Below are 13,078 nucleotides of genomic sequence, written 5' to 3'. Positions count from 1 at the left end.
GCAGATGGAAACTGTGTGGAAGCCCGATGGTTGGGCTTTAGTTGACCCATAAATCACATGGCCATCTGTGTCACTCACACGCACACACGTGCACACTCACACACATGCACATTCACACACACACACACACATGCACATTAACACACATGCACACTCACACACATGCACACTCACACACATGCACATTCACACACACACACATGCACATTCACACACATGCACACTCACACACATGCACATTCACACACACTCACACACATGCACATTCACCACACATGCACACTCACACACATGCACATTCACACACACACATGCACATTCACACACACACACTCACACACATGCACATTCACACACACACATGCACACTCACACACACACACACACATGCACACACATGCCTATAATAGAAAGGATTATTAAGTTGGTTATTCTGCTGAGGTCGTCTTTGCCTTTCATCCTTTCAGTGTTGGTAAATTAAGTACCAGTTGCATACTGAGGTTGATCTAAGTGACTCCCCCGCCCCCGCCCAAATTTCAGGTTGTTAAATGGCAATGATAATGATAATTTGCTTTCTGTTAGAAACCCTTAATTCTGAACTATCTATAAAATTGAGTCCCTTGTTTATGGTCAAAATTTAAGCTCAATCCTCATACAGTTGTTTACATCTTTGAATTCTCAAATATTTTGTTTCTGAAATTGCTTAATGTGGAAGATTATATTCTTTAACGAACAGATTTACATGCTAAACGAGGAGAACAGGTTAAGAAACAACAAGTCGTAAGTATTATACTTTCCTCAGTTTCATTCTTTTACACAACTGTCAGAGCACGAAGGGCTCCTCACTGATGCAGGTTTGTGAGATGGTGACTGTAAACAGTTTTGGGTAGGGACTGGAAAGAGAAGAATAAAATGCAATGCACATGTCAAAATAAAACGAAGGAGAAAAATAAGATATTACCGTAAATCCTAGAGTATAATCCGCATTTTTTCCCCAAAATTTAAAGGTCAAAATCCCTAGTGCGTACTATATATGAGGTTAAAAATGAAAAATATTTTCTAAGCAATGTCCGAGTCCCTATTTGCTGTCTGGCTATGTTTATTCAGATGCATTTTGTGATGTCGGGTGTGAAAATATCTTAAGCTAAGCCCAAAAGCAATGAAATCATAAAAGAATCATCCATAACTTGCAGTAAGCAACATTAAAAGTATTAAGAACACAGAATAATATATGAGAAAAACAATTTGCAAATATATTTACATTCCCATATAACAGTTAAGAACATCACCATTATTGTACTACGCATACATGACACCCTCTTGTCCCAGGGCAGCACTACTTCCTCCAGGCACTTAATGTAGGTCTCCGTTTTGAGTCTGAGGCTGTGTGGGAAGATGAATGGATGCATAAACATTGCCATTAATAGTGATTAGTCCAAACACCATGATGTTGACCGGATGTTTGATTTTTTTCACTCTTGGTAAATGTCCTCAGATTAACACTCAAACATTCTGAAATATTCATATTGGAGCTTCCGGCATGAATGCCAAGCAGTACAGCATGTCGTTTTAAAATTTCTGGCAGACTGAATTGCGTCATGGTGCTGTTTTTCTCACAGACTGTGCCCAACCGACCCTACTATACTGTGTAGTCGACAAAATCAAAAGCAAACAATATGCATACACGAAATTAAAATATAAAATGGCGACAATTTACCCATCGCATCCTTTATGTGCACACATATATGTATGTATGTATGTGTGTGTGTGTGTGTATCTACACACAATATACACACACTAGAAAAGCAGACCGCAAACTGCGACAAATAATAAAACAGAAATAGAGTTTAAAAAATTCACTCTTTCTGTGCGGCCCCGTGATTAAGTTCTAAGGGTTATATCGATTGTGGAGTCATTAGTCGAAACCCTTGCAACAACTATTTTTGCTTAGTCATCAACAAGGGACATAACTCTCCTGAACGACTCCAATCTCCAGTGTCTTATTTGTCCAAATATTCGATCGACTTACGTTATTAAAGTTATCTCCCTTCCTTGATTTAGATTCCAAATATCTTATCTCCCCGAGGGAGATTTTTTTTTTTCTTTGCCATTATTTGCTCGGCTAATTGAAAAATTTCAACTCACAAACTGGTTTTTGTTCCATGTTTCACAGTTGGGAGGTTAGCGATAGCATTACGCACACACACACACACACTGCTGTTGACCTAAATGGTATATATATATATGTTGAACAGTGAAATTTTTACAAGATATTACGATGGTGCCACTTAAAAGCACCCGTGCAGTGCCATGTGGAAGTTCCCATGCTGTGCCACGTAAAAGCACCCAACACACTCTGTAAAATGGTTGGCGTTAGAAAGGGCATCCAGCCGTAGAAACCACAACTGGAGTCTGGTGCAGCTCCCCAGCCTGCCAGCTCTGCTCAAACCGTCCAACCCATGCCAGCATGGACAACGGACATTAAATGATGATATGGAGTGGTTGGCGTTAGGAAGGGCATCCAGCCGTAGAAACATTGCCAGATTAGACTGGGCCTGGTGCAGCCTTCTGGCTTCCCAAACCCCAGTTGAACCGTCCAACCCATGCTAGCATGGAAAGCGGACGCTAAACGATGATGATGATGATATTTAGCTAATTTACCAACTGCTCCTTATTATGTTGGTGTTTGAAGTTTTAATTGAAAGGCAAATTCTTTAAAGCTGTCAGTCTCAATGTTATTAATATTATTCTTTATTTTTTTCTGCCAAAGGTTGTGGCCAAGCTGTAGCATTGTCATTATTTCTTTTGAAAAATGTCCGTTTCTAATTTTTTTCCATTGAATTCCTTTTTTTTTTATTCTTGTTTTTAACGAAACGTTTAATTTTAATTTATTTCCTTTGATTTCCTTTTTTTTTTGTCTTGGTTTTAGTGAAATGTTTTATTTTAATTTCTTTTTCTTTATCGTTGTTGTTTCAGATGAAAGCTCTGGGCCAGATGGATTTGAATGTCTGCAACCCTGAAGACATTCTGCAAGAAGCAACTCAGCATCGCAAGAACAACTTCCTTCGTTCACTGGCCAAATTGTACTTATGATGACGATGACGACGACGACGACGACAACGGTGATACACAAGTAGCAAGAGAGAAAGAAAGAGAGAGAGAGAGAGGAAGATGGTGGTGGAAGTGCTTGAGAAAAAGGCACGAAAGAGCAGAAGTGGACAGCAAGAGAAAGTGGAGACAGCAGTGGGGGTGGGGGGTGGGATGGACATAAAGAGGAGGAGAAGGAGTGGGGGGGAAGAGGATGAGAGCGATGTGGTGTGTGTGTGTGAGTGGAGGGGATGAGGGTGGGATCATCTTGTTGGTCCCAAATTGATGATACTTGAGAAAAAAGTTTGAAGTCTTCTCTGTGACACTAAGTTTTGTTGAAACACATTACCAACTTCCTGCCAATGATTGATACACTAGTAGTAGCAGCAGCAATACTACTACTACTACTACTTCTTTTTCTTCTTCGTCCTCCTTCTCTTCTTCTTCTTCTTCTCCTTGTAGTAGTAGTAGTAGTAGTCTTACTATCTCTGCTTGAAGTTCTCTTCATGGCACAAATCTTAACAATATTTTTTTTGTTCTTGTCTTTCATTATTTCCAGACAAAAGAAGTTTTCGTTGTTTCAAAACATTAAAAAAACAACAACAGCAGAAAACTTCCAACTCCCCCTCCCCCCACTCTCGCCAACATCTTTCCCTTTCGTTATTGTCTTTGTTTATTTAGGGTTTTATGTTTGCATAAGCCGTTCTACTATAGGTCAAGGCCTGAAATTTGGGGGACCAGACTGGTTCATTACATCACCCTCAGTGTCTCAGTGGCACTTAATTTATTGACCCTGAAAGGATGAAAGGCTAATCCATCCTTGCCAGAATTTGAACTCAGACCATAGCTGCGGATGAAGTAGCGCTAAGGATTTTGGCTGGCATACTAAAGATTCTGCCAGCACACCGCCTTAGCATGCATAATAATGATAATAATAATAGCTACAGCAAATATTCTGCTGAGTACCACAGATTTGCTTGTCAGTTGTTTGACCATAACCAGTTGAGCATGTCCCTTAGTGGCTGACGATATGTGCATTTCTGATCACAAGCAGAAGTAGTGGGGGAGCATCCTAGCCATGTGTTGAGAGAGAATCTTTGGGGTTTGAATAATTCACCTCTGGAAACATGGGTGGTTCGTCTGGCCATATCCGGCCCAAATATGCTACCTGTTTTATGTTCATACTGGCTACCACTGGCCTCTCACACCTACCCTACAATGTCATTCCCAAAACATTATCGTATCATTGAAATCTTGAAGCTACAAGTTGATGCAGGATTAATTTAAAATGATGTGAATAAGCAAAAAGCATCTACTACACTCTCGGAGTGGTTGGCATTAGGAAGGCATCCAGTTGTAGAAACCTTGCCAAATCAGATTGGAGCCTGGTGCAGCCTCCCGGCTTGCCAGTTCTCAGTCAAACTGTCCAACCTATGCCAACATGGAAAGCGGACGTTAAACGATGATGATGATGATGGTGATATACTTGTAAAAGTAGTCTGAATGCTAATGGGTTAATAATAATGAAAGAATAATAATTAATAATGATAATAATAGTTGTTTGTTTCATAATAATAACAAAGACACATGGTCACATAGTTTTGGTGAGTTGGTGGGTAAGGGATATAATTGCCTATATTGGCTGCCCCCAGTGTAAGACTAGTACTGGGTTTATTGAGCATCAGCAGGATTAAAGTAGAAGTCGGCATGGACAGGAATAGAACTCAGTATGTTAATGGTAGTGACTGAATACCACTCATCATTTTATTTGGTGCTCTACCGATTAAGCCAGCAATAACATTTATAATATTAATGTAGATTCTGAAATAATTTTGTTTTTTGTCAATGGCACAGTTAAAAGAAGAAGAAGAAGAAGAAGGAGGGAGGTGTTGGTGATTCTCATCCACTGGCATGCTGCCACATCCCTCATTACTGCATCACTCCCCCCCCATCTCAGTTGTGGTGGTCTTTTCTTGCAAGTTACTTGGTGACCTCAGCCAGTGTTACATAAAAAAGCACGCAGTACTCACTGCGAAGTAGTCAGTGTTGGGAAGGTTACCCAGCCATACGAATCATACCAAAGCAGATATTTGGAGCTTGGCGCAGCCCTCTGGCTCGTCAGCTTCCGCTTAAACCAGCCGACCCGTTTCATCATGGGAAACAGATGTTAAACAGGGATGATGATAAGAGACTCTATGACCGAGATGGGTGGGAGCCCTTACCCCTAGTTTAGTATAATAGGGTGCAGCACGGGTTAGTTATCCTTAGATCAGAGAGATGTGGATGCAATACATCTGACAGTGGATGCCGCCACTAAAACTAATCAAGGACCCTGGGGGGTATTAGGAGTGTTAAACCAGATAAAGGATTCAGCAACGCATCTGAAGACAATAGCTTTTCTCTCTCTGTCTCTCTGCCTGTCTCTCTCTCTCTCCCTTGTTCTTTCCACCTGCTTGAATTTTTAATCCACTTTTGTAATTTTATAATCATTGTAACAAACAAGTATCACAATTCCATGATTATTTCTCATTAATCCATCAACTCATTAAAGAATTATTCACACTAACTCATTAGGGAGTATTTCAATGTCTTGTTTTCTCTTCTAAAGTAATAATAATAATAATAATAATAATAATTCTTTCAGTTGAAAGCACAAGGATTGAAGTTTTGAGGGGAGGGGCTAATTTATTACATCAACCCCAGTCCTTAATTGGTACTTGTTTTATTGACCCTGAAAAGATGAAAGACAAAGTCGACCTCAGCAGTATTTGATCTCAGAATGGAAAAACCAGAAGAAATGCTAATAATAATAATAATAATAATAATCCTTTCTACCGGAGGCACAAGGCCTCATATTTGTGGGGAGGGGTACGAGTCGATTTCATCGACCCCAGTGTTTCGCTAGTACTTAATTTATTGGTCCTGAAAGGATGAAAGGCAAAGTCAACCACAGCAGAATTTGAACTCGGAAAGTAACAATAGACAAGGGGCTAGTCGATTACATCAACCCCAGTGTGTAACTGGTACTTAATTTATTGACCCTGAAAGAATGAAAGGCAAAGTCGACCTCAGCAGAATTTGAACTCAGAACGTAGTGACAGGTAAAATACTGCTAAGCATTTGTCCAGCGTGCTAACGATTCTTGTTTCTTTATTGCCCACAAGGGGCTAAACATAGAGGGGACAAACAAGGACAGACAAAGGGATTAAGTCGATTATATCGACCCCAGTGTGTAACTGGTACTTATTTAATCGACCCCGAAAGGATGAAAGGCAAAGTCGGCCTCGGTGGAATTTGAACTCAGAACGTAACGGCAGATGAAATACCGCAAAGTATTTCGCCTGGCGTGCTAACAATTCTGCCAGCTCACCACCTTAATAATAATAATAATAACAACAAGAGCACTGAGAGCGCAAACCTCTGCCAAGGCAACACCAACGTCTTCTCAGCGATTAGACAGAGATGATTTTTGAAATGAGAATATCTGAAATAAACTCGACTGCTCTCACAAACGAAAATATTAAAAATGAACCTGACCACTCTCAAATGGAAAAATAATCCAATTATGTATATATTTGGCACAGGAGTGGCTGTGTGGTAAGTAGCTTGTTTACCAACCACATGGTTCTGGGTTCAGTCCCACTGTGTGACACCTTGGGCAAGTGTCTTCTACTATAGCCTTGGGCCGACCAAAGCCTTGTGAGTGGATTTGGTAGACGGAAACTGAAAGAAGCCCGTCGTATATATATATATATTTCTTTATTGCCCACAAGGGGCTAAACATAGAGGGGACAAACAATGACAGACAAAGGGATTAAGTCGATTACATCGACCCCAGTGCGAAACTGGCACTTTATTTATCGACCCTGAAAGGATGAAAGGCAAAGTCGACCTCAACAGAATTTGAACTCAGAACGTAGTGGCAGACAAAATACCGTTAAGCATTACGATCGGCGCGCTAACGTGTCTGCCAGCTCGCCACCCTATGTATATGTTTGTGTGTCTGTGTTTGTCCCCCTAGCATTGCTTGACAACCGATGCTGGTGTGTTTATGTCCCCGTCACTTAGCGGTTCGACAAAAGAGACCGATAGAATAAGTACTGGGCTTACAAAGAATAAGTCCTGGGGTCGAGTTGCTCGATTAAAGGCGGTGCCCCAGCATGGCCGCAGTCAAAATGACTGAACAAGTAAAAAGAGTAAAGAGTATATATATATATTGAGTGAGACGTGAAGGGAGAGGAGATGAAATACTAATACAGTGAAGGAGAAGTAGTGAGAGTAACAGCCATGACTGAGAGGGAGTTTGAAAGTAATGACAATAAAAAAGATGAAACGGAGTGGCAAAGAGAGCATCGTATGAATGAGAAAGGAAGAGAGATTGTGGAACATTAGGGTATAATATATTCCTTTGGTAATTGGTGATTTTGGCACAACAACTAAACTGTTACCAAGGAGACTGAAAGATAATGGAATTGTGGTTTGTGTTGTGTAAGAGTTTTGGCAATGCTTATTTGGTGCCGCTGATTCAAAGCTTTCTTATTTGCTGTCAGATATTTTAATGTTTCTCATGTTTGCTCCCCACCCTCTCTCTGTTCATGTGTGTGAGAGAATATTTTTCTGTGTGTATGAGAAGAGGGCAAAGTGGTTTTCGTCAATTGTGTTCAATTAATAAATCGTATAATAAATTGTAAATAGGTGCAGGAGTGGCTGTGGGGTAAGTAGCTTGCTTACCAGCCACATGGTTCCGGGTTCAGTCCCACTGCGTGGCACCTTGGGCAAGTGTCTTCTAGTATTGCCTCGGACCAACCAAAGCCTTGTGAGTGGATTTGGTAGACGGAAACAGAAAGAAGCCCGTCGTATATATGTATATGTATATATATATATGTGTGTGTGTCTGTGTTTGTCCCTCCAACATCACTTGACAACTGATGCTGGTGTGTTTACGTCCCCATAACTTAGTGGTTTGGAAAAAGAGACCAATAGAAAAGTACTAGGCTTACAAAGAATAATTCCTGGGGTTGATCTGATCAACTAATGGCAGTGCTCCAGCATGGCCGCAGTCTAATGACTGAAACAAGTAAAAGAATAAAAAGAAAGAATCTCGCTCTCCGTATGTGTATATTTGTGTGTGTGTGTGTGTGTGTGTGCCTCCAGCATGAAGTAGCCCTACTCTCAAAAGAGGTTACATGTCCAGACATCAGGCAGGAAGCCTAAGAAAGATTCTAGAGATCTGAAGAGACTTCTCACCAAAAAAAAAGCTTGGGATAACATCTCTACCAATTAAATTAGGGTGCAGATATCACTGAGTGGTGAAAAGTTTACTTCCAAACCACATGGTTCTGGGTTCAATCCCATTGCATGGCACCTTGGTTGAGTATCTTTCACATTTGTCTTAGGGCAGCCAGAGTCTTCTGAGTGAATTTGGAAGATGGAAACTGAAAGAAACCTGTTTTATATATATATAAAATACAAAATGGGACAAGAATGCAAAATATCCGGACAACTAGGTGATACAAAAAGGGGACAACAAAACATCCAGATAGACGATACAAAGAAAAAAATGATGGGTCATTCGAAGTTTCCTATCTTCAGTCAAGAACCAGATTATCCTCGCAATTTCGGCTGATTATTCTTGAGATTGCTCCAATCTGGCCAGCCCCAAGGAAAAAACTAAGCTAAGAGCATTATATATATATATATATACACATATATATACATATGTGTGTGTATGTATATGCTTGTGTGTGTTATGGTCTCCTTGCCTTGACATTACATGACAGCTGTAAACAAGTATCACCATCATGCAAGCAGTGTTGTTTGTTTTCAATCCTCAATGAAAACATATCTGGACAAGGTGAAATATTACTTTCTTTGGAAACAGGTGAGGGCTGGCAACAGGAAGGCTATCTGGCCATAGAAAATCTGCCTCGACAAATTCTGTCCAGCCTATGTAAGCATGGAAAAGTGGACATTAAAATGATGATGATGATCATCACTTCCTCCAGTACCCCCTCCTCTCTCAAAGGAGCTTTGTCTTACGAGTTGCTTGGTGACCCGGCCAGTGCTGATGCCACATAAAAAGCATCCAGTCCACACTGTAAAGTGGTTGGAAGGGCATCCAGCTGTAAAAAACCATGCCAAAACTGACCTTATGTGTGCTTGTATCATGCAAAAAGAATTCAGTTCACCCTGTTGGGTGGTTGGTGTTAGGAAGGGCATCCAGCCATAAGGTCTCTCCCAGAACACACGCAAAAGTCTGGTGCAGGTTCCTCCCTAGTTGGTTCCTGTCAAACTGTCCAACCCATGCCAGCAGGGAAGGGGGACATTAAATGATGATGATGAGAGCAACATTTAGAAAGATACCAAAATAGAAATGTCCTTGTCTTGGACGGTGTCCAGTTTGTGACTTAAAATTATCACATGAGGAACACTCACACTTGACAAGACATCTTACTCAAGACCTGAGGAACACTCGTTCATACATGAGACACCTTACTCAGTGCATGAGTAACATTCATTCATACTTGACATCTTACTCACCCCATGAAGAGCACCGACACTTGACAAGACGTCTTACTCAGCAATTAATCTTGTGTTAACGTATTCAACACACAGACAGACAGTGAAGTCAGGTGACACGATATTTAAGACAGAAGACAACATTAACAATCTAACTGAAAATATACTCGCAATCACACACTCATACATATATCTACACACACAAACACACACACACACACACACACACATCAAGAGGAGGCTGAGCCCATAAAGTCCAGGAAAGAAAACACCAAGTATTTCTTATCAGAAACTAGCAGTATCGCCCGGCGTTGCTCGGGTTTGTAAGGGAAATAACTATATAAGTATTTTTAGAGATGTAAAGTATAATAGCCATCTCAATATGGCTAGCCACAAAGGGGGTGGGGTGTTACTGTAGTTTCTGAGATTTAATAATACATTTTAGAGAGTTACTTCCCTTATATATGCCAAAAATGCATTAAAAATGGGAAAAATTGATGGTAAATTTTTTTAAAATCGTAGACTCATCGTAGACACGTGCTAATACCCAGAAGGGCTCGATATGAATCACGACTATAAGATACCCGGTTTTGGTTAAACTGCACCGCAAAATGTGGGAGTAGTTAGGAATCTAAATCGTAGGAGACAGACAGCACACAACCTCACTTTTATATATAAAGATATTAGGGAAATATTGATGGCAGCCAAAATTCATTCTAAGAGATCTTAGTTGGAGCTATCCTGAAAGTGCTGTTGAACTAAGTGGCACACCTTGGTACCAATATAACATAGAGGAAGGTAGCAAGCTGGCAGACAAACGGATTAAGTTGATTATATCGACCCCAGTGCGTAACTGGTACTTATTTAATCGACCTCGAATGGATGAAAGGCAAAGCTGACCTCGGCGGAATTTGAACTCAGAACGTAGCAGCAGACGAAATACCACTAAGCATTTTGCATGCTAATGATTCTGCTAATAATAATCTTTTCTGCTCTAGGTACAAGGCCCAAAAGTTTTGGGGAGGTGGTGTTGGTGGGGGCAGTCGATTAGATCAACCCCAGTACACAACTGGTACTTAATTTATCGACCTTGAAAGGATGAAAGGCAAAGTGAACCTCAGTGGAATTTGAACTCAGAATGTAAAATCTGACAAAATACAGCTAAGTGTTTTGCCCAGCATGCTAATGCTTCTGCCAGCTCACCACCTTAATAATAATAATAATAATAATAATAATAATAATAATAATAATAATAATTTCGTTCAATGTGTTAAACAACCCTTATTCAGGGACCTTTTGAGCGGGATGGGTTACTCGATCTGAAGAAAATTCTAACTGGGCTCCACCTGCAAGGTCATGTGCTGTTTATCTTGATATGAGATCACCATGTCGCGCACATATGGTTGTGATGCATGTGCCTGGTGTACCCTTATCAGACGGGTAGTCATGATGGGTATACTGGGCTTCGTATATTTTACCCCAGTGTCACTTTGATGGCATGCTCTGCTCGCTCACTCAATAATAATAATAATAATAACGTGCCGGTGGCACATAAAAAGCACCATCCGAACGTGGCTGATGCCAGCGCCGCCTTGGCTGGCTTCTGTGCTGGTGGCACGTTAAAAGCACCAACCAATTGTGGCCGATGCCAGATTCCCCTGGCACCTGTGCAGGTGGCACGTAAAAAGCACCCACTACACTCGCGGAGTGGTTGGCGTTAGGAAGTGCATCCAGCTGTAGAAACACTGCCAGATCAGACCGGAGCCTGGTGCAGCCCCTGGCTTCCCAGACCCCGGTCGAACCGTTCAACCCGTGCTAGCACGAAAAACAGACGTTAAACGATGAATAATAATAATAATAATAATAATAATTCTCTCTAACTTTTGGCACAAGGCCAACAATTTTGGTGGGAGGAAGTTGATTACATCAACCCTATTGCCCAGTGATCAACTGGTACTTATTTTATCGACCCCAAAAGTACAAAAGGCAAAGCTGACCTTGGTGGAATTTGACCTCAGAGCATAAAGCCAGAACAAATGGTGCTAAGTATTTCCACTGAGTGCTAACGATTCTGCCAGCTCATCGCCTTAACGAAAGGAATCCTGACAGCAATAATTATTCTTCAATTTGACATGATGCCATAAATTTAGTGGTGGTGGTCATGGTGGCGGCGGTGGTGGTGGTGGTGGTGGTGGTGGTGGTGGTGATGGGGGTGGGGAGCAGTTGATTAAATTGACTGCACTGCTTGGCTGCAGGTTTATTTTAGAGCGACCTCCCAAAAATGGGAGGCAAAAAGGTCCCCTTGGTGGGATTCAGAGTTTGAACACAAAAGGGATGTTGATGAATACCAGAAGGTTTCTGCTACCCCAGGGAAAGAAGTAAGAGAAGGAGAGAGAGAGAGAGAGAGAAGAGAGGAGAGAGAGAGCGAGAGAGAGAGAGAGAGAGAGAGAGAGAGAGAGCAAATGTGAGGGAGCGGAGTTGGTGGTTCGGTGGGGCTGGGGGGTGGGGAATAGGGAGAATGACACCGGAAAATTCTGATGCCAATTTAAGTTAAACTTTAGGTATGTGTATGCACAAAGATGCTTGCATACATATATACATACACAATAATATACATACTTACATACACACACACACACACATATTTATATATATATATATATACATACAGTTTATACATACATGTGTGTGTTCTTTTGCTTCATCATTGCATTGCCACTTTGGTTTTTCTAACCCTTTTATTCATCATTATTGTTGTTGTTGTTGTTGTTGTTGTTATTATTATTATTATTATTATCATTATTATCATTATTATTATTATTATTTGTTGTTGTTGTTGTTTTCTTCTTCTTCTTCTTCGTCATCGTTTTCTTCTTCTTCGTTTTCTTCTTCTTTTTCTTCGCCTTCTTCTTCTTCTTCTCTTCTCTTCTTCTTCTTTTTTTCTTCTTCTACTTCATCTTCTTCTTTTTCTTCTTCTTCATCGTTTTCTTCTTCTTTTCTTCGCCTTCTTCTTCTTCTTCTTCTTCTTCTTCTTTTTCTTCTTTTTTTCTTCTTCTACTTCATCTTCTTCTTTTTCTTCCTCTTCTTTTTCTTCTTCTTCGTCGTTTTCTTCTTCTTCTTCTTTCTTCTTCTTCTTCCTCTTCTTCTTCTTTTTCTTCTTTTTTTCTTCTTTTTCTTCTTCTACTTCATCTTCTTTTTCTTCCTCTTCTTTTTCTTCTTCTTCGTCGTTTTCTTCTTCTTTTTCTTCTTCTTCTTCTTCTCCTCCTCCTCCTTCTTACCTTCATCAACAACAAAGAGGAATTAAACTGGAACATATGGCAATACTTCAGCCAGAACTCATCTCTATCTTGGAACAACAACAACAACAACAACAACAGTCTTTTAGGTTACTTAAATGGAACAGTCAGGGATTTGAAGTGAGAAAATCAGTTAAATGATAAAGAAACAGAAATAAAAGTGAGGAAGCACAATT

The 13,078-nt window shown here is 40.5% G+C and overlaps 1 protein-coding gene across 5 annotated transcripts in view; it reads left to right on the top strand.

The window, feature by feature from the left end:
• LOC115221273 (integrator complex subunit 8) overlaps positions 1 to 5,660 on the top strand; it is a 54,274-nt gene extending 48,614 nt beyond the window's left edge. For 3 of the 5 annotated variants that reach the window (XM_036511036.1, XM_036511033.1, XM_036511034.1), the window contains exons 26-27: positions 737 to 780; positions 2,977 to 3,695. In XM_036511036.1, the coding sequence (XP_036366929.1) occupies positions 737 to 780; positions 2,977 to 3,093 (161 nt within the window). In that variant the 3' untranslated portion in view covers positions 3,094 to 3,695. Of the gene's footprint in view, positions 1 to 736; positions 781 to 2,976; positions 3,696 to 4,546 lie in introns of those variants that run through there. The other 2 variants (XR_005002950.1, XM_036511035.1) reach the window with 2 other exon arrangements.
• Positions 5,661 to 13,078: the final 7,418 nt, after the last annotated feature.

Source organism: Octopus sinensis, linkage group LG18 (assembly GCF_006345805.1).
Source record: "Octopus sinensis linkage group LG18, ASM634580v1, whole genome shotgun sequence".
Lineage (NCBI taxonomy): Eukaryota > Metazoa > Mollusca > Cephalopoda > Octopoda > Octopodidae > Octopus > Octopus sinensis.
The sequence above is the reverse complement of the archived record's forward strand: the minus strand, read 5'-3'. Positions and strand labels throughout refer to the sequence as shown.